The sequence below is a fragment of the Medicago sativa genome, chromosome 2 (assembly GCF_051527215.1).
Source record: "Medicago sativa cultivar Bolivia chromosome 2, Bolivia_mono, whole genome shotgun sequence".
Classification (NCBI taxonomy): Eukaryota; Viridiplantae; Streptophyta; class Magnoliopsida; order Fabales; family Fabaceae; genus Medicago; species Medicago sativa.
This window is the reverse complement of record NC_140750.1, coordinates 2,241,120-2,265,640: the sequence shown is the minus strand read 5'-3', so window position 1 is coordinate 2,265,640 and position 24,521 is coordinate 2,241,120. Positions and strand designations below refer to the sequence as shown.

Genomic DNA, 24,521 nt, shown 5'->3' with positions numbered 1-24,521 from the left:
TTAAAACATAAGATTAGATGAGAAGTCGGTGAGTTTAAGAATTAGGATTTATGAGCGATTTTGATGATTAGATGATGAAGAACCGTAGAATTGATGAGAGAATCATGAACAAACCTTAGATATCCTATAGGAATGTTATTAGAAGTAGTTTGATGGTTAGAAACATGAGAATGGATGAAAAGTTGAGATTCTGAGAAAAAGTGATTTTAAGTGTTTTTAAGAAATAAGTGATTCTAGGATAAGCTGTTTTGGAGATTTAAAAATATGATTTTTCAGTAAAATATGATAGGATTTGTCGAATAGAACGCGTAGGCGAAAACGGAATCGAATTCGGAGTAACGGTTAGGTTTTTACGGACGAAACGGTGAAACCAAAAAAATGGGACTGCACAGAGCTGCGTCGCAGGTGGCCTACTGCCTTCCCACGCCTGGGCGCAGTTTTCCACTCCTGGGCGCAGCAAGGGAGCCCCTCATGGGTGACTGCTTGTTGTGTTTTCGTTGCGTGCTGTCAGAACTTTGATTGTTGCGTTCTTGTGTCTTTTTCACCCCTTTCCGTGTCGAATTAGCTTTCGGTGTAAACAAAAAAGTTGTAGATATTTGAGTTAGCTTTCTAATGGTTTTGGTTTGACATGAAAATGATTCATAGTTTTTGAGTTATGATGAAAATAGGTCAAGTGGGTCTTCAGAAAACTTTAAGAAAACTTAGCATAACTAATCTCAAGTTAGTCAAAAAACTTATGGTTGGTTTCCCAACTTCAACTTAAGTATTAGGGATTTAGTTGAGGTGTTTTATGAGTATTTGGCTTATGTCTCATTGATCAAACTTGATTTGCTTTTGAAGAATGTTTTGGACTTTGATATGAATGTAATTGATTAATGTATATGTGGTTATTGTTGTTGATATGTTGGAATACATTATGTGAGTATTGTATGATACATAATATTATTATGTTCTATGATGTTAAGTTGATATGATTCATTTCTTATTGATGATATGATATTCTAGCACTGTTATATGCTGCAATTGTAGCTGTTTGTTGCTGCTGAATCTTAGTGAAGATGTATAAGTCGGTCTAAGTTGTCATGATTTAAGAAGTTGTCCATTTTAATGGAATTGTATAAGATGTTCACGTTGTTGTCCAAGTTGTAGGAAGATTGTGTCGTTGCATAGTCAGTGATGGGGGCTTAATGCCCGACAGGTTCTTTATGACCTTAGTGATGGGGGCTTAATGCCCGATAGGTTCTTTATGACCTTAGCGATGGGGGCTTAATGCCCGACAGGTCCAACTATGACCTTAGCGAAGGGGGCTTAATGCCCTGGTGGTACCACATGCATATTGAAGTTGTCTAAGTTGTTGTTGAAGTTGTCTAAGTTGTTGTTGAAGATGTTGTTGCATTGTAGAGTCGTCATAACTTATATTTGATGATGATTTAATGATGATGTTTGTTTAAGAAGTTGATTACGAACTTAATTATGAAGTTGTTTTCGATAAATGATATGCTTTGATAATGATACTTATGTGAAATACATGATGATGCTTATGATTATATTTGGTGTTAGATGTTGATGCTTATGATCATTATATGTGTTGATGTTTGTGATTAATATATGTGTTGATGTTTGTAATTAATATTTGATGATGTATGCTGATGTTTATGAATTAGTAATTGATGTTATATGATGATGTTTACATCTATAATTAAGATGATATAAGATGAAGTGTATAACTAATGTAGGAGATTAATGATGCTAGTTAATGGAGTATAAGATATGTTAATGATGTTTAAGTTGTTGAATGTACTCTATATGTTTAATATTATTGTTTGAGAAATCTTACCCCTTCTGCTTGAAAATGTTGCTCTTCGTATGGGTAACTTGCAGGTAATAAAGACTAGAAGTGTTCGTGAGTGGACTCCTCACTTGTGTCTAGGTGCTCTGATACGTAACGGGATGGGACTTACTTTCATATCTATTCCTTACGTGTCTTTTATGAACTTTTTATGAATAAGTATTGAACCAAATTATGAGATTTTTTGATAAGGCCTGCGTGCCAAGACTTTATTCATGTCGAACTATTTCCACTGCGTATTTCCAGACTTTTATGATGTTGAACCTGGAAGGATATTTATTAATATCTATTTTATGACTTTAAAGTAATATGTGACATTCCGTTTATGATTTAAATACTCTGATTTAATATGAAATTTTTATGTTGGGAAAACTGGGTGTTACAAATGACATGTGGCAAAAAGAGATTTAATGGTTCAGATTTAAAATAAAAAAAAAATTAAAACTCATATTCGTTTCTCTTTCTCCCTCTACATATCTCCTCCTCTCTCGTACCTTTCTTCTCTCTTTCAGCTTCTGTGAGAAACTCTGCTCTCTCCTCTCATCACCGCCAAGATCCGCTGATTGCGCTCAATCGTCATTGTTCAGTAACCCATCATTTTCTTGTACAGTCTTGCAGTCGTTCATCTCAATGCTATCTGACCTATGATTTTGACGGTTTGTTTAAGGAACTTGTGTATGATTCTTGTTAGTGTTGTATACCAATTTATGTAGGGCAAGTCACTTAAGATGCCTACGACTTGAATCCTGCGAGGAAGATTAATTGGGCAGCCATGGGTGAATGGATACGAGAGAAGGAGAGAAGAAGAGAAAGAGAAACACATGAGTTTTTTTTTTGTTTTTGTTTTTTTTATATATGTTTTACATGTTTTGTTTATTTTAAATCTGAACCATTGAATCTTTTTTTATCACATGTCATTCATCCAAGACCCTAAATGGAGCATGTGGTAAATGGAGCATGCCTGGACTCTTCTCCAATACTCTATACTTAAGGTGTGTGAATAAAATGTAGTTTCACGTTGAATAAGCAGTAGTTACACCGTGAATAAAGCAAAATTAAAAGAGTAACGATATTTATGCGACCATTTTTTGACAACATTTGAGACAATATTTTTTTATTAGTCAAAAACAATATATATATATATATATATATATATATATATATATAGAGAGAGAGAGAGAGAGAGAGAGAGAGAGAGAGAGAGAGAGAGAGAGGAAAAGAGTAAGAACACAATGTAAGAGTATGACAGAGTTGTCAAAAGTTGTTACAAAATGATTCTAGAATTATCAAACGTATGCTACATTTTGACAAAGAGTTTTCAATCTCACAACTAATTATAGAATTTCATCAATTTCAAGGTTCTGATCATCAAACACCATTGTATCGATTTTTTTTTTGTCAAACACCACAATTTCAACAACCAAATTATTACTTTCTCTCGAATAATAAAATATAAACAAAAATAGTAATTGAAAAATCGATGTATGTGTTTAAAAATTCGGTCGACATACAACTACCCTATTTATTTATATTTTATTCCAAGAGAGAGTTATGTTTAGCTTCAGTTATATCTTTTGATGTAACCAAAAAAAAGTTATATCTTTTGTCTTAAATTTTCCCCTAGCCTCAAATTAATTTACAAAAATTAATTAAAGCACGTGTAATTGAACAAGTTTCTGTGTATTTTTCCCTCAATATGATCATGTTCTAGCTGGACAGGTACCATGCCCCAAGAAAATTCACAATAAGAGACAATGCAACCTCAAGTGCGGGTCTCATTTTTGGCCTCATTATTGGTCACCTTCAATTATGTGCAAGAAATGCTTTTTTACTTGTATACTAAAGAAAAACCTATAATTATTAGGTGTTTATAATTAAGAAAAAACTGTCTTCGTGAGCTTAGCTTAGTTGGTAAGGACAATATATAATATATGCAAGGTCTGGGTTCGAACTCCAGCTGCCACTAAAAAATAAAGGCTTAATTGCACTTTTCCCCATATCTTTTGCTAATTGTGCGATTTTGCACCCCCTTTTTTTTTGAGTGATTTTGCACCCTATCTTTTTGCCCCCTTTCTGGTTAGATGGACCTTCTTGTATTTAATTGCACTTTTGCCCCCTATCTTTTTGCCAATTGTGCGATTTTGCATCCCTCTTCTTTTTTTTGAGCGATTTTGCACCCCATCTTTTGCCGCATTTCCCCTCTTTTAATGATGATTTTGAACAAAACACAATTGGCAAAAGATGGGGTGCAAAATCGCTCAAAAAAAAGAGGGGGTACAAAATCGCAGAATTAGTAAAAGATAGGGGGAAGTGCAATTAAGCCAAAAATAAAATTAAGAAAAGGACTAATCATATTTCAATAACCTGGTATATATGCATGTCAATGTGTCATGTTGTTGCTGTCTCATTCCCTTTTGGGGTCCAATGTAGTCAAATTATCCAACATTAATCCTAAAGATAGAATAAGGCCTGCCAATTAATGCTAGCTAATGTAATGTAAATCTCTTTCTCTCTTTTCCTCATTTTTGTTTTCAAAGACAACGATTTTATCTTCTTTTGGCTATGTTTTTGGCCTCATGGACACAGAAACTTGAAATGTTCATTGGATTTAATTATGAAAAGAAGAAGGGATTAGGACAATTATGTTTCGTTCATCACAAATTATGTATTTTTTTTACCTATAAATGAACCATTTGACCCTGCCGGCGGACTATATAAATGTAAAACTGATGGAGCTAGCAAACACAAATTGGGTTGTTTGGACCAGTCAAACATGGTTCCCATTGCTTTTAGATTTTACTGTTTGTTTACTTCCATAACAACATAATCACGTCTTAGGTTTACATTGTTTTAAATCATAAAAGAGAGTTAAATATGATTATGGGCCACCGTCCATAGTAGTTTTTAAACGTCTAATTAGTCTCCTTAAAACAAAATGGCTTAATTGCATGTTTGGTCCCTTATGTTTATTTTAGTTTTCAAGTTGGTCCCCTACGTTTTGAAAGTTTCAAGTTGGTCCCTTATGTTTATTTTAGTTTTCAAGTTAGTCCCTTACGTTTTGAAAGTTTCAAGTTAGTCCCTTATGTTTATTTTAGTTTTCAAGTTGGTCCCTTATGTTTATTTTAGTTTTCAAGTTGGTCCCTTATGTTTTGGACCGACTTGAAAACTAAAATAAACATAAGGGACCAACTTGAAAACTAAAATAAACATAAGGGACTAACTTGAAACTTTCAAAACGTAAGGGACCAACTTAAAAATTTTTAAAACGTAAGGGACCAACTTGAAACTTTCAAAACGTAAGGGACCAACTTGAAAACTAAAATAAACATAAGGGACCAAACATGCAATTAAGCCAAACAAAATTGTGTTTTGTATCCAAAAACAAAAAAAACAAAATTGTGTTCGCGGTATTATATATTCTCGTATTGTTTATCAAAAATGATGTTTGATATGGTACTCTTTCTGTTTCACAATATATGTCGCTTTTGGAGAATATTTTTGTTTCACTTTATTTGTCATTTTTAAGTTTCAATGCAACATTAATTATTGGTTTGTCAATAATACCTTTATCTATTTATTGTAAAGAGAGAAATAATAGAATAAAATAATAAATGGTTAAGGGTATTATTAGAAAAAAAAAACACAATGAATTTCATCAAAAATAACAAAATTTATTTGATTTCTTAGTACGTGTAATTTCCTCAAAAACGATAAGTATTGTGAAACAGAGGGAGTATACAACACCCTTAAAGTACCAAAAGAGAAACTTATGAATAATGTTTGATATGGAAACATTAAAGAAAAGTAGTAACTAGTAAAAAGAAACGTATAGTAACTAGTAACATAGTATAAGTGAAGATGTAGCAAAGTAGTAATATAAACTAAGTGGCATTAAAGGGTGGTTCCCATGAATATTCACTGTTCACCCAACCTTCTTCCCACGAAACAACGAGAGACTAAACACCGTGTAATACAAAAGGGTGGTTCCCACCCACCCCAATTGACCAAAAAATATGAAGATTAACATTTCAATGCTACATATTAGGGGAGCACTTCTAGAAAATAAAGTGATGGTATGTTGAAATATAATTCTAATATGATGTTTTTAAGATTGAGTTTGTTACAACTTAAATTCTAATATTCCTTTCACACACACAAACACTCAAATAGTCGTCTATCGATACGAGTCATTTATCATTTAGGTTCACGCATCAAGTTTAAATAATGTGTTAAGAGTCTTACATTTTGTTGAGATAAAATTGAACATGATTTACAAATAGTGGTAATCATCAAATTCAAAGATATCATAACTTACACAAGATCCATTAAATCATTTGCTAGCACGACACTGTTACAGGGCCATTCATGTCACATTTTTAATGTACGGTCTTGGGTGTAAGGGAGTGCTTTTAGAGCCTGCATTTGATCAACAAGACCTGAACCTATTGAATTATGCCAAACATGAATTTTAACAGGTAAATAGTCATTTTGGTTCATGAATGTGTAACGAGTAGCCACCATAATCCCTCAATATATCGAAATTTCAAACTAGTCTTTAATTGTGCACTTTATTAGTCAAAATAAAAACATGACCGGTCCACTTTTTCTTTTAATTTGTTCGCAGAACCATAAAATTACTCATATACTTCATCCGTTTCAAAATCCATGTCCAAGTCAACCACTTCACATATGCCAATGCACAATTTTGACCGTTAATATCTTTAATTATCTAAAGTAAAAAATTATAAAAATTTAATATTTTAAAAATATTTGTCGAGACAAATCAAACAACATCTTACATGCTAATATTTGTATTTATAGATTAATTAAAACGTATGGTCAAAGTAAGTCAAGTGAATAGTATATATTGCAAAAATTGAACATGTATTTTGAAACGGAGGGAGTATATATTAGCCCTCTCTTGAAATCTATCAAGCATCTTCCAGAAAAAACAACCACTTACCATGTTTTGTATCAATAGGTTTTGTGATAACATAATAAATAGCAACTGCTCTTAGAAGAACAATATAATTTGTCTTTCTTTCAATCTCATCTTCAACCACCTCTCGCATTAATTAGAGATTTGATACCGATGAAGACCATTTCCTGATCATATACAACCGAAGTTCATGTTATAATAATTTTTTACCCAAAGTTGTTTTGTGTCGTTAATATCAATAATGTGTGCAAAACTTTTTCATCAAAACCGCTTAATTAATACTTCTTATGTCTCTAATCATAAGACAATTTTTAAACATTTGTTATTCCTTAAATAAATATTAGAAAATTTAGACACATTCGTTACTTTTTTTCAAATATATCTCTTATTAAGATTATCAAATTGATTAAAAATAACCGATGATCACCATGCAGAAAACGCGTAGACATTGAATAATTAATTCATAAATAGTCTTTCGGTTGAAAAAATTATTAAGTATTCTTATGGTCTAATACAAATCAATTGACAATTATATTAGACGAGTTCAAACAACATTCTTCTAGCTATAAATATTCATATAATTGTGTGTAATGCACTCTCATCACATGCATTCTCAAAAACAGACAGAAAAACAAAATTCATGGATGTTTTATTATCCTTAAACTCAGGCCTCAATACCATTTCCAAACCATATCAACATCATATCCTTCCACTCTCAAATAGACAACCTCGTATGCAGTTTTGTGTTTCATGCAGAGCCACAAAAAATGTTTCAATTCATAATAAGCTGGATGATGATGACAACTTGTACAAAATACTATGTTTGAGTCCAAAAAGTGCAACAATGGATGACATAAAGAGAGCATATAGAACAATGGCTCTTCAGTATCATCCTGATGTTTGTCATGATCGTTTGAAGAAAGAGGAATCAACGAGGATGTTTGTACAACTCAATGCAGCTTATGAGACTTTGTCAAATCCAAAGCTTAAAGAAGAATATGACTTTGAGTTGAGTTTGGGTTTGAGAAGAAGTAGGTGGATGGAACAAATGGTTGAATTGAATAGAAGGTCTCATACACGTGAGGCTGGATCATCATCATGGGGTAGTAGAATGAGGGCCAAAAACAATGTAACCAAAGATGATCATGATAACAACTAGTCTTTTAATTAGCTCCCTTTACATGTGATTATTTTGTTGATGTATTGTTTCATATAATTAACATTAAATTCATTCATGTATTGATCCAAAAAATATTCTTTCATTTATCTAGGTGCAACTCCTTCAAAATATATGGTGGTTTTTATTTGTAAGCGGGCTTCCAAACTATTATAATCGGATTACTATTTTTGGTATAAATTGGTATTTTTGGCGCACATAGAATGTGGTAACTAGTTCGAATCAAATTAATGATGGATATAGAAAATGTTGATTTTCTTTTCCCTTGTTTGGCGGCCATCATTCTTGCTTGAAAAATGAATATTTGTAGTCTTATCCCTTGTACGCAAATGTTTTTTTGGATTCCATAAGTTGTCTTGTACTCTTGTATGACATTTAATCAAGAAAATCACACCTGTTTTAATAGCAAAGTTGTCACAAACGAACAATTGGTTATAGCATATTGTAGGTAGCACACATGTCATCCTCTTAACTTTATAGTCTTAAAATTGACTATAATCCCAGATATGGATGTAATTCCTAAATATAAAAGTTTGAAGAGAAGTAGTATAGTAACATTAGAGTCCAAATTGAAAAAGAGATATAAAGTAAATTGCTTGAAAAAAATATCCACCTACACTAGTTTTATAGTTAGTACTACCTCCGTCCCTAATTATAGGACCCTTTTGAAAAAATAACGGGAATTAAGATAGTGGATATTTGTATTAAATATGTTTCTAATTACTATTGGTTTTACAATTTTATCCTTTAAGAGAGAGGGTTGGTTTATGTTTTCAACATGTTATTTATTGCTTATTGAAGAAAAAGATGTATAATAAATAGGGGCATGTATGTAAAGAAATAATTAATGTAGTTGGAAATAGCAAAAGGGTCTTATAAAAAGGGACAAAAAAAATTCTCAAAAGGGTCTTATAATTAGGGACGGAGGTAGTATATATCAATATCAATATTGTGGGCAAAACGTTTTTCATCAAAACCGCTTAATAAACGCCTAACCAAATACCCAAACAGCACATAAAAATAACCGACACAATGTCGAAAACGCGTAGGCATTGAATAAATAATCAATTAACATAAGACGAGTTCAAGTAACAGTCTTTTATCTATCAAGAGAGTAATATTCTTCTAGCTATAAATATCATACTTCCTCCGGTCACATTTATAAGCAAAAAGTAACTTTTTAAGTTCATTCAATAACTAATGTATCTAGTCTATATATAGGTCAGATACATTAGTTATTGAATGAACCTAAAAAGTTACTTTTTGCTTATAAATGTGACCGGAGGGAGTAATAGTTTTGTAAAAAAAGAAAAAAAAATCATTATAATTGTTTGTAGGAAAATGTTAACAATGAGTGTGTTTGTTAGGTGGGCTTTTAGTTTCTTAAAAAAAAACGAGTGTGTTTGGATAGAGAATTTTAAGAAGGAAATGTAATTTTTTGGAGTATTTAAATTGTCTTGGACCAAATTCCACCGTTTGGGAAAATATTTAAGTCGTTTTTAAAATTCAAGTTATTTAGATAACAATTTCACTCTTGCAAAATTTGAAGGATTTAAAATAACACCTAAATTACAAAAATTCCAAAATTCTCTGTCATTTTCATCACACGTGTTTCTCACACCACTCTCATTCTCTTCTCCCGCGATGTTTTTCTCTCATTCTCTTCATTGCGTCTCTCTCTCCTCGCCGCCATGTGCTTCTCTCTCCTCGTCGCTATTTGCTTCTCTCTCCTCCCATCATCTTCGTGGTTGCAGACATATTTTATCGCATCATCTTCGTCGTCATGTGCTGCTTTCAACCTTGCTATATGATTACCGCATCATCTTCTTCAAATTTCTAGCTCAAGTATGTATATTTTTTTGCTTATAATTGATAGATCAGAGTGCTTATTGACTTATTTCATTGTTTTTCTGATTTAAACCATTAGAATTGTTGAATTTCACTGTGTAAGTGGTTCGAACTCTTTGATTTCAGAGTTTTTTGGATTATAAGTTGTTAGAATTTACTTATTTTATTGTTTTTCTGATTTAAGCCATTAGAATGAGTCAATCATAATGACTTAAATCAGAAAAATAATTCAATTATAACAACTTAAAATCCAAAAAAAAAACTCCGAAATCAACAAGTTTTAACCGCTTACACAGTGAAATCCATCAATTCTAATGGCTTAAATAAAAAAAAACAATGAAATAAGTCAATAAGCACTGAGCTCTGTCAATTATATATAAGCAAAAAAATATACATACATGAGATAGAAATCTGAAGATGATGTGATAATCTGTTTGCAACCGTGAAAATGATGTGAGGAGAGAGAAGCAAACGACGGAGAGGAGAGAGAAGCACACGCCGGCGATGAGAGAGTCATCACCGCGGCGAGGAGAGAGAGGCACAATGAAGAGAATGATAGAGAAGCATTGCGGGAGAAGAGAATGAGAGTGGTGTGAGAAACGCGTGTGATGAAAATGATAAAGAATTTTGAAATTTTTGTAATTTAGGTGATATTTTAAATCCTTCAAATTTTGCAAGAGAGAAAATCTTATCTAAATGTCTTGAATTTTAAAAATGACTTAAATATTTTCCGAAACAGTGGAATTTGGTCAAAGTCAATTTAAATACTTCAAAAAATTACATTCCCTCATTCAATTTTTCTATCCAAACACACTCGTAAGGTATTTGTTTTTGGCTAATAATTTTCTTAGGGTGAGGGGATGATTCCCATGCCCTAATCGAAGGTATAGAAAACTTTCAAGCTCAAAGAAAGAGCTTTCAAATGTATTTACATTTACCCCTCTCTAATTGTATTAGCAGAGCTTGAACCCAAGATCTCTCATATTGAATACCTATCTTTGTATTACTAGCCCAGACCTCTGGGCTATGTTTGAATTGGTGGAGAGTGGTGGAATATAATGGAATGGAGTGGGATGAAGCCAGATTCTATCGTTTGGTTTTGTAAAAAAAAAATTGGAATGGAATGCAGTGTGATGGAACTCATTCCATCTAATACCACTCATTCAACTAATTTTTCATTCCTCCAATTTGAGGTGTATCCAATGGAATTGAATACATTGATAATACAATTACAATTTTGAACCTATTTTTTTTTCTTTCTATTTCATTACACTCGCTTTGTTTCCTCTTTGTTTTTCTCTTTGACCTTTCTTATTCCTTCATTGTTCTCCTCATCTTCTCCAACTCTTCGGTGTTCTCTCTTTTCCTCTCTGCTTCTCCTTTTTGTAACTCCCATGTTATTATATCCTGATTGCACCCAATAATGTTTGGAGGCTTCTATCAAAATAATATATGCTTGTTACTCAAATTGCATTGTTTCTTAGATGCACCCAACCATGAATAGCTTTCGAAGAAACAATATAGGCTTGTTTACAGATCTCATGTTAGTAAATCCCGATATGGTTGCTATGACGTGTGTTGGCTTTGAGTACTCATGAATGAAGGTACTCGTTTAAAAGAAACCATGTATGTTGGTACTTTTTTTTTGCACAAGAACCATGTATGTTGGTACTACTCATGAACATGCTAAAATAACTATATATTAATTGAATTGAGTTGAGAATTTTATCGATTGATTTTTTAAATAAAGCGTGAAATTGGAATAAAAAAATTATAATTTATTCGTTCCGTTAACATTCCAAACAAAAAAATGGAAAATTAGTTTCATTTCGTCATAAAACATCCAAATAGTAGAATGGAGTCTGTATTCCATTCTGCTCCATTCCATTCTGTTGTGCTACATTCCGTTCTGTTAATTTTAAGTTATTCAAACAAAGCCTTGGAGTTGCTTTAGAACACTTGTTAAAGAAACTAATATAGTAATAATATTTTGGAACTTGCGTAAAAATTACTTTAAAAGTTTAAAAACTGTTATTTTGGATACAAAATTTTCTTTTCTGAAATCCTTAGCAAATGTCTTAAATGCAATTATTAGCATGACCTTTAATGCAAATGTTTTTAACAGAGGGAAAAACAAAAGGGAAATGAATGTTTTATTATCCTCAAATTCAAGCTTCAATAGCAATTTCCAAACCACATCTACATCATATCCTTTCACTTTCAAATAAGCAGCAAACACATCCGCCAGATCAATAATAGATGCATATGATTGTCAAAAAAAGGAAGGAACAAAAATAGTCCTAATATGATAATAAAATGAGATGTCAGAAATTAAATGGTAACCGTAGAACCTGCTAAACATAGAAACGGACCAACACTACCTCACCAACTATCACAGTTTTTTCATAAAAATTAAAATTTATTAACTTTTAAAAGAACAAATAATCAGGATTAATCAAATAGGAAAAAAAAAATAGATGAGATCAATGGTGTTAGAATCTAGATGTGTGAAAATAGCAGAATATGTCGTCAGTCCAACCTCCAAGTATTTTGTCTCTACTTACTTATCACATCAGAATGTGTGATTGAGTGGGGTAGAGGTGCATGTGAAAGTAGGGAGCTGAATGTGTCAATCCTTCACTTATTCTTAAAGCTTAATAATTAGGTCATGCAACACCTAAACCTAGAATTTTCCCTCTAATTGTGATGCATCCCTTACTCAAAATGCTTTTTAGGTCTGGCAACACTTTAACCTAATTTTTCCCTCTAATTCCATGCAATTAATGCTAATCCTAATTTTTCCCTCCTAAAGCATGTGCAATTTGAAATTCAAATATTCCCTTGCTGACTGTAAAAACTAAAAACCCACCCACATCGAATTTTCCGTTGCATTTAATATCCATTTTGAATTTTAGTCGTTTAAGCAAGGCTTTCCAGTGTGAGTCTCGAGCCACTCAAAAACAGGTTTAGCATTTTTGTTTCCCAAATTAACATTTATTGATTTATGCTTTCAACATACCAACCTAATTCATTTGAGAATTTTTTTTTTTTTTTTAAAAGCCAAAATTCATTTGAGAATTATGAGAACAGATCTCAGAATACCCAGATGCTATTCTCTTCTTCATCTACCTCAGATAACAATCGATGCTCTCCTCTCAAAATATTCTTCATCTCATCTCTCTCATTTGCTCTTCATCTCTCTATCCATCTCTCTCTCGCTCTAATCGCCGGAAACTTGGGATATTCGATAGATTGTGTTTTTTTATCTGATTATTCTTGAACAGATTATGCCCTATGATCATCGATTTTTACCATTTTAGGGATTTTTTAGTGTTGTCAATCGCGGATCAGAGAAAATATTTGATTGTTCAAATTCCTCTATTTGATAACACTTTGTACTGATTAGCGTATTGCAGAATCATATCAATTTGTTCAAGTTCCGCCACGCTATAGTTCTGCTATAGCTAGTATTTTATAACACCAGTGTACATTTAACTTTGTTGAAAGCTTTTCAAATCAAGAACATGATTTTTTTTCATAATAGTTGTTAATGGATATATTTCACTCTTTGGAGGTGAGAATGATTTAATATTTAGGTGTTTGTAAGCACCAGGTATAGTCTAAAGTTATGAAATGAAACGTTTTGTGCAAATGTTTTGTTCTTTTGCGGAAAATAAACTTGATCATTGTTTTAACTCTTTGTTCCCCTGAACCCTAATATAAAATGTGGCTTTTTGTTGTACCGAATAATGATGTACTCACAATGAGCAGGAAAATAACAAAATGCTATAGACATAGACATCAAGAAGTCTTTGGAAAATAATGATAAGAGGGAACAAAAGCTCTGATTTTTGTATCAGAAATTGTTTTAACATCACTGATGTATTGGCTTTGCTTGGGAAGTATACTCAATCTAGCTTGAGTAGTAAAATACCCTCTATGTTTGTTTATTGTGCTTCTGAATTGTGAAATAGAAGTTAGTTTTTTTTTTGTTAACCCTCATTTTAGCGTTTGATAATCACTTTGATTTGTTGTTATTGCAAATCCATGAGTTTCTTATATCCAGTTTATGTATAGGAAATAGTTTCCTATTCTTTATTGCAAATCCATGAGTTTCTTATATCCAGTTTTCTATCAAATATACTTTCATATATATTTTTTTTCAGTTTGCCATCTTTCTATCAAAATGTAAAGTAATCTATGTGTTGTGAGATTGTGCTACTACAGTAGGAGAAATATAATAATGCCTTAATCAAATACTATCAAGGTTCCAATATTATAGACACTTCTATGAGTAGTGCAAAAAACTCGGTTTGTAATAATCTTCATTAGTTTGAGATAATATTATCAATGGTTTGTTGTTGATGTAGGGAGCAACAATACTGGGGTACCAGTCGCTTTGTTTTGGAGCTTCTGTATGTTGCGGCGAACCCATCCATAAACATGCATTTGGCGACCGAGAAGCGCAACCAAACAGGTACATCCTCTGTTTCTGTATCAATTTTCTGATAGATTTGATCTGAGTTTGGCACCATATATTGATTCTTTTAATAATCTAGAACTGGAGTTTTGCTCCACTAATACTCTGGTTTTGTTTTGGCATTTGATAGTCAATGAAAAGATTTGTTGCTTGATCAATTTTAAGTGGACTTTTAGCTGTTATTGTGTTTGATTGCTATGAAATTTAATTTCTATTCAGATTTACAATAGAAATTATTTATCCAGTAAAATATTTCAAAATATAAGTGTTTAAATAAAATTTGATGGTGAAAACTCTAGGATTGCGACTGAATGGTGTTGGTAAGATTTATTTGGTTTTAGAACAGTCAGATAATGTTTTGCTCATCCGAATGGGATCCTGTTATGGTTTGTGCAGGTTTGGAAAGGTGTTCAATGATATAATTGGAGAAGCTCATGCTATGTTTAGATAAGAGGTAGCAAAGTTAAAATAGGTCAACTTAAAATGTAGTTGTTATGAGTGAGGGATAAAAGAACTAAAATTAGGAAGGCCAATGTTCATTGCAAATGAAAGGAATAAATGAAATGCAGCAGGTTTGGTTTCTATGGCATGAAAAAAGTATAAGTGGGCTGGAACTTTTATAATATTTTGTTTGAATTTCAGTGTGAAATCCTTACTATATTACTTTGTTGGTTGTGTCCATTTTCCTTACTCTTGCTTTATTCTGAATACCTATTTAGGATACAATTATTCTTTGTACTGCTAGCAATTACAATAAGAAATGTATGTGATGCTTTTAAGAGAGAGAACACATTTATCTTTCATGATGGTTATTTCACCCTTCATAGTTTCTGTATATTTGATTTTAATATATTGCTACCGAATTTAGAGGGTGGCTAAGACCCCTGCCTATTCTAAGCACTTTGATTTGATTAACTAAGTGCTTTGATTTGAGTTTGGGATCAAATTAAACGTTCGGATGGATAACTAAGCGCTTTGATTTGGTTATGTTGTGTACTTCGACACGGTTCTGCTGTGAAGGCTGATTTAGAGCGCATCAACAATTTTTTCACCGCAGTTTCTATGCATTTCATTGCATTGATGTGGTTCACGCTAGAGATTTTGGCGCTTCAGTTTGGTTGCATAGATATTACGGTTTGGAGCGGTTGTTTTGCGGCTTTTGTAGCAGGGAGGTTCAATTTTTTTTCTTTGTATTGTTAGGTTTTAGGTTGTTAGTTTTGGCCTGGTGTTACCTTTTTATTTCTTCCTTGCTATTGCAACCATTTTGTGATCTTTGGTTTCAAATATCGATTATTCTTTGCAATTTAAAGTGCTTTAATTAACTTGGTCATTAGTTTTTGTTTGCAATGGCATAAACTTTTGTTGGCAGTGAAGCTCAATGCATAAAAGGTGGTTTGAAAGAAGGAATTGGACTTCTCAAAGAAAAATAGCTGCTGCATCTAATCTTTTTGGTTTTATGTTTTAGTTTTTTTGTTGTAATTTTAGTTATAAAGGGAAAATATACCAAATGTTCAAACTTAAAAGAGATGGTTGTGTGGTATTTTATTTTTTTTACTACGCAAGGGATGAAAAATGAGATTAGCAAATTTTAATTGCTTTAAGAAGTTCGTTGCAATTTTGATGCACGTTAATCAAATATTTTTTTAATTAAGTATGCAGTGTTTTTTTTTTCTCGAGAAAATGATAGCCCTTCCCTCAATTTTTTTGAACTGATATAAGAAATGATAGCCTTCCTTCAATTTTTTGGACCGGTATACTGAATGAGTAAGCACCAATCAATTTCCACAAACACAATTATTTTTGTAGTTGCAGTTAAAACTCTATAAATTAATAATGTCAGGACCAGAGAAATTTATTAATTTAGAGAGTTATTAATTTATCGATAAATTAATAATTATTAATTTAAAGAGTGTTTAAGTAATTATACTGTACATACCAAACAAAAAGGCAAATTAGTCTATGCCTCTTAGAATTACGTTGCAGCGAACCTTGGGACTCAACGTAAATTAGTAACTAGTGCGTTCATATGCATTGGAAACCAATAATGACTTTTGAAGTACAGTAAATGTAAACAAGAGGAACAAATGTGTTCAATGTATTCTTAATATATATTTTTCAGTTTCTATGAATTATTAATTTATGATTTTCTTGGGACCGAAAATTATAAAGGGATCTCCCGAAAAATTATTATCTTATTATTTTATCGAGTTTTTCAATTTTTTACATTGGCCCAAGTCGGGACCGGACAAATTTATTATTTTAGAGAGTTTATTAATTTACCGAGTATTAAATTAAAGAGTTGTAACTCACCAGTACGTCGCACAGGTTTATTGAGATGATGAGTGATAAACTTGAAAAAAAATATTGGCTACTCATCCAAATTCTATAATTATCAATTTGAATTTTTTTATTACGTGATTATTACTCCTCTCTATATTAACTACTAATTCCTAACTCTTTCTATCCTATGCATTGTGAATTATGTTGAGCCACCTTTCTTACATTGTATCTTTGCCTTCTTTTATATATTTCTTTGAGATTAATTTCTATTTTTTTGGTTTTAAAAGCTTTATTTGCTTTCTCCGAATATTAGAGATTATTTAGTGAAACTAATGAACTACATTTTATTATCTTACTGTTTCATATTTATCATAACTGTAATTTTAGTTGAGCTCGGTTGCAAATGGTCATTCTCCACTGTTTTTGCCATTGTGCCACACAAGTTTTGGTTGAATTAAATTCGTTTTTAAAATATGGGAAATGTTAACCAGTGCCCCTGGTTAAGGAGTTAAATATAGAAGTATCTTGCATTGAAAGTTGTGCTGTCATTGCATTAAAAACTTAAAAAGTGTTCTTTTTGACTTAAAATTTCCACTTTAGGCTTCCTTAACCAGTGCCCCGGGGGCACTGGTTAACATGACTCTTAAAATATATATTCACGATATTAATCTTTAATTAATTATACTTTATTAGCAAACATCTAAAATCGCCCCCACTTCTTATCCCAACTTTTCCGCTTCCTATAAATTAAGACCCGTGCAGCACACGGGTCATCAATCTAGTTAATTACTAAAATTGCTAACCCGAAAATATTTCCCTCCAAAGTCTTTGCCAATTTGAATTCCAAAAAAAATAAAATGGTGCACCGTCCTCATTTATATGAGCTGCATCGAAAATGTAATACTTGAGTTGAGATACAGTAGAAACTCTTTAATTTAATACTCGGTAAATTAATAAACTCTCTAAAATAATAAATTTGTCCGGTCCCGATTTGGGCCAATGTAAAAAATTGAAAAACTCGATAAAATAATAAGATAATAATTTTTCGGGAGATCCCTTTATAATTTTCGGTCCCAAGAAAATCATAAATTAATAATTCATAGAAACTGAAAAAAAATATTAAGAATACATTGAACACATTTGTTCCTCTTGTTTACATTTACTGCACTTCAAAATTCATTATTGATTTCCAATGCATATGAACACAGTAGTTACTAATTTACGTTGAGTTCCAAGGTTCGCTGCAACGTAATTCTAAGAGGCATATATAGACTAATTTGCCTTTTTGTTTGGTATGTATGTACAGTATAATTACTTAAAAACTCTTTAAATTAATAATTATTAATTAATAATTATTAATTTATCAATAAATTAATAAGTCTCTAAATTAATAAATTTCCCTGGTCCTGACATTATTAATTTATAGAGTTTTAAGTGTACTTTGTATTGCATTTATTTATGCTATTTTCCATAAAGGTAATATACCACTAAATTTTGGAAATGAAAAAATGGTTAAGCGGTTGTTCCAATCTTACAGCATCTCTACCTTTTAATCTTCATATTCTTCCTTTTTCTTCCCCTCATAATAAAACGAGTTTCCTTCTGCCATGAAACTCCACTTGCTTCTCTCTTTTAATCAACCAATCAGCAGACATGGAAGGTATTTGAAGGGCTTGGTTTAACATCTAGGTATTTAATTAGTTTTTGGTGTATCATCTTTATCAAATTCTATACTTTTGGATTCAACTTAGATGCAAGATTAGCTTCTCTGATATAATTAGCTTTCTCTCTTTTTTGGTGTATCATCTTGATATCATAAAAACATCTTTATAATAATTTTATGGAGTCGGTCCTATATTTCTTTAATGCTATTTTTTCTGTTCCTTTTGAATTTGTTTTATTACTTATATTGTTGCTTGAATGAAGGAAAGATTGTTGAACATAGACTATCAGATGATAAACTACGGTTGTGACTGCCTAAAAGCATACATACTATTATAATTACTCTGATTTTTTTACAAAAAGAAGTGACAGATTATAGATAGTATCTTTGGGTTACATACTGTGTTTCAAATATTTTGTAAGTAGGTTTATTATTGCGAAGGATAGCTGAAATTTTGGCTGTTTTTTTTCTTTTCAATATCTACCCATTAAGCTTGGTTTCAATGTAAGTTACAACCAACATGATTACTCTTTAGTCATTGATCTTCTCATGCAAAAGTGTTTGTTTGATTGGAAACTAGACTAAACCGGTTGATATGGTAAAGTGAAATCACATGTTTATGTATCATACTAATTTATATTGATCTAATTTATATATTATACTAATTTATCGATGTGAGTCTTATGCATCATACTAATTTATATTGTTACTAATTTATATTATATTGTTGCCACAAGTTTATTTTTTAATTAAGACGCAAAGAAGCAAAAGTAAGTTGTAAGAGAAGTCACAATATGAGTATTATGTATCATGGAGACTGTCCGGGTACTAGGTTGCGAGATTGAGGCTGTCCGGTTACAGGCATATGATTTCAATGATCTATTCTTCAAATCTTCTCACTACAAGAAATTTGCCATATAGCAACACACATCTTTAGTGACCGCAAAAAAAGGCGTTGGAATAGATAAAATATAGCAATTAAAATCTCATTCGGGCGTTGCTATAGGGTTGGAGGAAAAAAGGCTTCACGTTTTCATCAAATATTCACATACCTCCAAAAGTTAGCGCTCAATTTTTCAGTCTCTTTTCAGTTTTTTTCCACCTATTCTTTCTCTCACACAACAAAATAAAACAAAACAAAACAAAAAAAATTAGTAATTTTCCTTTCTCCTTTCTCCTTTTGAAACCCAAAATCGTGAAACTATAATCAGTATTACTGAAACCCAAAATTTTCCTTTCTCCTTTCTCCGTCTCAATCTCCATTCTCTGTCTCCATTAAATTTCTCCTTTTCTCACCAAATTACTGAATCGTGAAACCCTTTTTTTACCGTGAAACTCAAACCCAAATCCTCCGTCGAATCCAACCACCCGATTCTGACTTCACCACCGAGCTCCACCGTTGAGCTTCACTCTTTCTTCATCGTCACCAACTTTGCAGTCTCCGATTGAATAGTGTCGCGAGACCCTCTCTCAGTTCCTTTCTAACCGTCGCTGTAAAACCATGTTCCGTTGTGGTTGCTGTGCCACATATGAACAAATCTCAGGTTCACTCTCTTTCTCCTTCCCTTTACATCTCTTGTTGCTTATTTGATTTATTTAGTAAAACTGATGTATAATAAGCATTTAGAAATTTTGAATTACACTAATAAATCTATAATAAACATTTAGAAATTTTGAATTAGGAAATAGGCGTGTGTACAATATGGATATATTGAAGTTTTTAAAACTGAGAAATTCAATTCAAGACCAGTTTTGAGGAAAACATAAATATGATTGTCCCTCATGTGTTTGCTTCATTTGGCTGCTGATTACAAATTTTCATTGTTGCAGATTTTTCTATCACAGTGATCTCTGGTGGTTTCCCCGAATTTGGGTTAGTTTACCTGTTAAATTGTTTTTTCTGTTTTTGATATTATTATTTAAGATAGCTTCTCCTATTTTACATATTGCTTTTAGGAAAAGTACTCGACAACTTTAATAAGGGTTAGGAACTTCTTATAGAATGAAATTGGAGAAATTTTGAATTAAGCTATTAAGCTATTATAAGCGTCTAATAAGCTACTTAATAGTTGTTAGATTTATTTGGTGATTGAATGGATAGAAATTATAAAAAATTTATTCAAGGCATCTGTCTTAGAGGCAAACATTAATCCTTATCATAACCTAGTAAATACTGATCCGAAATATGTAGAGTATATATTATATATAACACTTGGCTATATATGTTGCTATGACTGATTACTTGAATTCAGATGATATTGACTGTAGTTTGCATGCTAAATATTTAGTATGTATCTAAATTGCACACTGTTGATTACTCTTAGAAACCATGAAGCTTGATTTTCTCCTTCTTCACAATTCCCACCTGCACGAGGAAAGTAGAAACATTCTTCCTTTGATCTCCCTGAAGTTGTATGCCTTGTCCCAACTCAGGGTCCTCGACAACAGTACCATTACAGCAGAACTCTTTCTTCAGGTCCATGAGTATCTTGCTATAGCTAGACTCTATCTTTAACCCTTGAACAGTTGTTAAGCTTTTCCTTCCGTTACGCAGATGCACACGAACATGAACATATTCTTTTGTATCAGGTACGCATGATTACCGGAGACAACCTTCAAACTGCAAAGGCAATAGCTCTGGAGTGTGGGACACTGGCTTCAAATGAAAATGCAGTTGAGCCATGTATAATTAAAGGAAAGGTATTTCAGGAGCTATCTGAAAAAGAAAGGGAACAGGTTCCCAAGAAAATTACGGTATGCTTCGTTGTTTCTTCCATTGTGAATGACTTTATACCTTTTTGTATGCAATTGGACTTAACTTATTAGTTCCTTGTGTTCATCACTCACTTAATTGAAAGTATTGAAGCAATGGCAAAGAAGAGAAAATTGAATATTGGGAGTCGTAGGCTAAAAGAATCAAGCCAAGGAACTAGTGCAACTCATACAGCCTCAGCTCATGCCCAAGGAAGTAATGTTGAAGAAATGCATCCAACATCAACTCATGCTCAAGGACGTAATGCAGAAGAAACTCATACAACCTCAACTCATGCCTAAGGAAGTAATGTTGAAGAAACAAGGCCCAACCCAAGTCATGTGGAAGCTGTCACACATGAGTCTGAAGATTCCTACTTTATTCCTTCAGATATGGAAGCAGAAGAAGAACTAGAAATTAATAAAGGTCTCAATTATATATAGTTTCTGTTTTTGTAATTTATTTTATATTTAGTTTATGTTTAAATTATATAACATCTTTTGTTTTACCTGTAGATGTTCAACCCAAAAAAAAAGAGGCCCAACAAGAATGTATGATGTATGGGAAATGGATCCTAACAGTTACATAGTTGTTAAGATGGACAAGCGTGGTCGATTCATTGGTACGGAAGGGTCAACTCTTACTCGTTTCATAGGGAGTTTGGTTCGAAGGAATCAATATGCTCCAATTAACTACACATCTTGGAAAGATATGCCTGATGACAATAAGAATGACATGGTTCTGGAAATAGAGGTATTTGATTAACAATATATTTAAATAATTATGTACCCAATTTTTTTATCACTGATGCTGATGCTGTATTTACTTAACACATCTCTATATGTGTAGAGACTACAAGAGAATATCTGAAATATGAGATGAATATGAAGTGGAAACAATGCAAGTGTTCTATAAAAGAAAAGACATTTGACGCAAGTAAAACGGAAGAAGAAGTTGCATCCGCTAAACTAGATTCTCGAGTTGATCGAAGTCAATATCGTGAATTGGTTCATCATTGGTTTTCTGCAGAGGCACAAGTAAGTCAAATTTAAAAGAGATATTGTCATATTATAAAAATATTCGAACTTGATTCCTTCTTTCGACTAACATTATGTTGTATCAATTGTAGAAAGAAAGTAAAATGAATAGTCAGAATTGTAAAAGATACAAAGATAATCATTGCATGGGTACAAAAAGTCTCCCAAAATTGATGAGAAGGTTAGTTAATATTTGAACTTATAATTGAATAAATTGTATTTATAAAACAAATTACTTATAATTTCATTTGTTTGGTATTAGAAAGAAAAGGCCAAAGGAGTGTCGCCCACACGCAAGGAGATTTACATTGATACACGTACTCGTAAAGATGGTTCAATTGTTAATGTACATGCTGCAAGATTTACTGTAAGACTTTCTTTTGTTCATACCTTTTTTGATTCTATAACTTATACTGAAACAATATGTTAAATCAATGAAATTGGATCCCCGACTGTTGTATAAAATTGAATGTTGTATAAAATTGAATTGAATGTTGTATAAAATTGAATTATGACCGTAAGAATTGAAACTGGTTCAATTGTTCTGTTTTAATTGTTCCCTTTGAATGATTTTTATGATGCCATTCAGGTGGGGAATTTTGTTATTTATATTGGCCTTATTTCGGATTGTCTTGTCATGATGCTGTGTGTTTTTATTGTTGGTAAAATTGAACTAGTTGTTACAAATAACTGATATATTCAAATGAGCGGTCCCCTATTCGAATGACCATCCACAACCATTACTTTGATCCTGCTTATTTTGTTTTAATTGTTCTGGTTCAGTTGTTCTAATTTAATTATGTTCTGAATTTTGTTTTAAATTAATGAACTCTGTTTTGAATTCTGTTCTGAATTATGTTCAGTTGTTCTATTTTAATAATTCTGTTCTGATTATGACATAAAAGTGACCCTTTTCAATTGTTTTGATTGTCATCTTAATGAATTCTATTTTAAAATGAATTCTTATAATCTATATATCTTATAATTTTTCAGGAAGAACTAAAGAAATATAATAATGAGGCAGAAACTTCTCAATCGGTTGGGACACAAAGTCATATGCCTTGGAAGAATGACATTTATTCCCGAGTAAAAGGAGCTGAAAAGAGGGGACATGTGCGTTGTATAGGCAATATTCCCAAACCTAAGAAATCAAAAGCTTCTTTGTCTGAAAATCAAGAATTGAGGGATGAACTTAAGAAAATGCGAGAAAGTCAAGTGTGGACGAATGTGTTTATGGCAAATATGGTGTTAGTGATTCAAAATCGATTATCTCAAGAAGATTTGAATGATATTTTACAAGCTGCAAAACAGGTATATTATATAATTGATATTTTACTTTTCAAGTTCAGATTTCGAATATTATGATAACATGAATTAAGTAGAGTTTGTAACATTTTATTTTTATTTTTAATAGGCCACAAATGGTGCTAGTACTCCAAACCATATAAATTCTTCAAGTCGATGCAGTGATGAAGACGGAAGAGAGGAATATTAGAAATTGTTTTTATCTTGGATATGTTTAGGCTTATCTAGTGTTTTTTTGATGTAGTATCTATTTTTGTGTTGGTTATTATATAAAATTGACATTATTTTGTTATTTTGATATGTTTGTAAGACTTACTACTTTGATCATATAATTAATTTTTTTTTTTTATGTTACCTTAAATTTTGTGTAGTGCAATAAAAAAGTATTGTCGAATATATTTTTTTGGTCAGGAATTATTGTGAAAATTTTATTATTATTAAAAAATATTTATATTAGGGTGAATTTTATTAAAAAAAAAACAGAGAGAACCTATAGCAACGGACAGTTTGGTCCTATACCAACGGATATGGTGGTTGACTAAATCTATTTAATAGGTGTAAAATGCCGTTGCTATAGCTCCGAAATCTATAGCATCAAGCTAATTTTCCGTTGGTATAAGCTATTGGGACGGCATTCTTGCCGTTGGTATAAGCATAGTATCCTAGACGGTAGCAGGTGGGCGTTGGTATAGGTTTTATGACCTATAGCAACGGCTTTTGAGACCTTTACCAACGGTTTCTGCCGTTGCTAAATGGCAAGTTTCTTGTAGTGTCTGCATCATTATCACACATTGAGTGTAGTGAGTGGTGCTGATATGGAGCTACAACCTGCGATTATGGAGAGGTACAAATGAAAGCACAACTACTATGGGCCACCAAACCAGCGTTTTAGTGCAGCAGTGGCACACAAAAAAAAAATTATGACTCGAGACAGACCCTGCATAAGAATTTTAGGAATATGGTTCAATGGAAGAAAAACCAAGCTACTAAACCGTAATGTGGATGCATGTGTTAATTTTATTCTTAATGGAATGATACGAGTTTGCTTGCCTAAAAAAAATCCAGTTTCTCAAAGTAGCATGAATCCTTATTCTTCATATTTAATACTTCTCATGAAAAAATCTTATAGTTATAGCATTCAACTAAAGTCTATAGAAGAAATTGAATATATCTTTAACTTGATCTAAAATA

At 32.0% G+C, this 24,521-nt stretch overlaps 1 protein-coding gene, 1 long non-coding RNA gene and 1 pseudogene across 3 annotated transcripts; all 3 read left to right on the top strand.

Annotated features, from left to right (window-relative positions):
• The first annotated feature begins 7,384 nt into the window (after nt 1-7,384).
• On the top strand, nt 7,385-8,097 carry LOC146943548 (chaperone protein dnaJ 20, chloroplastic-like). Its single transcript, XM_085741830.1, has one exon. The coding sequence runs from the start codon at nt 7,429-7,431 to the stop codon at nt 7,945-7,947; it is 519 nt and encodes a 172-aa protein (XP_085597956.1). The 5' UTR covers nt 7,385-7,428; the 3' UTR covers nt 7,948-8,097.
• Nucleotides 8,098-12,695: 4,598 nt separating this feature from the next.
• On the top strand, nt 12,696-15,110 carry LOC146943547 (uncharacterized). Its single transcript, XR_015028107.1, has 2 exons — nt 12,696-14,290; nt 14,690-15,110. It is a non-coding gene; the product is annotated as an uncharacterized LOC146943547 (long non-coding RNA).
• A 5,739-nt stretch (nt 15,111-20,849) lies between these two features.
• LOC146943546 (uncharacterized) lies at nt 20,850-23,645 on the top strand (annotated as a pseudogene). The gene is made up of 8 exons (XR_015025601.1): nt 20,850-20,990; nt 21,095-21,414; nt 21,504-21,741; nt 21,840-22,025; nt 22,118-22,210; nt 22,288-22,392; nt 23,019-23,336; nt 23,440-23,645. The product of XR_015025601.1 is annotated as an uncharacterized LOC146943546 (transcript).
• Nucleotides 23,646-24,521: the final 876 nt, after the last annotated feature.

Excerpts from the sequence above, each read along its gene's own strand:
- LOC146943548 (XM_085741830.1), top strand. The coding sequence starts at position 7,429 with ATGGATGTTTTATTATCCTTAAACTCAGGCCTCAATACCATTTCCAAA.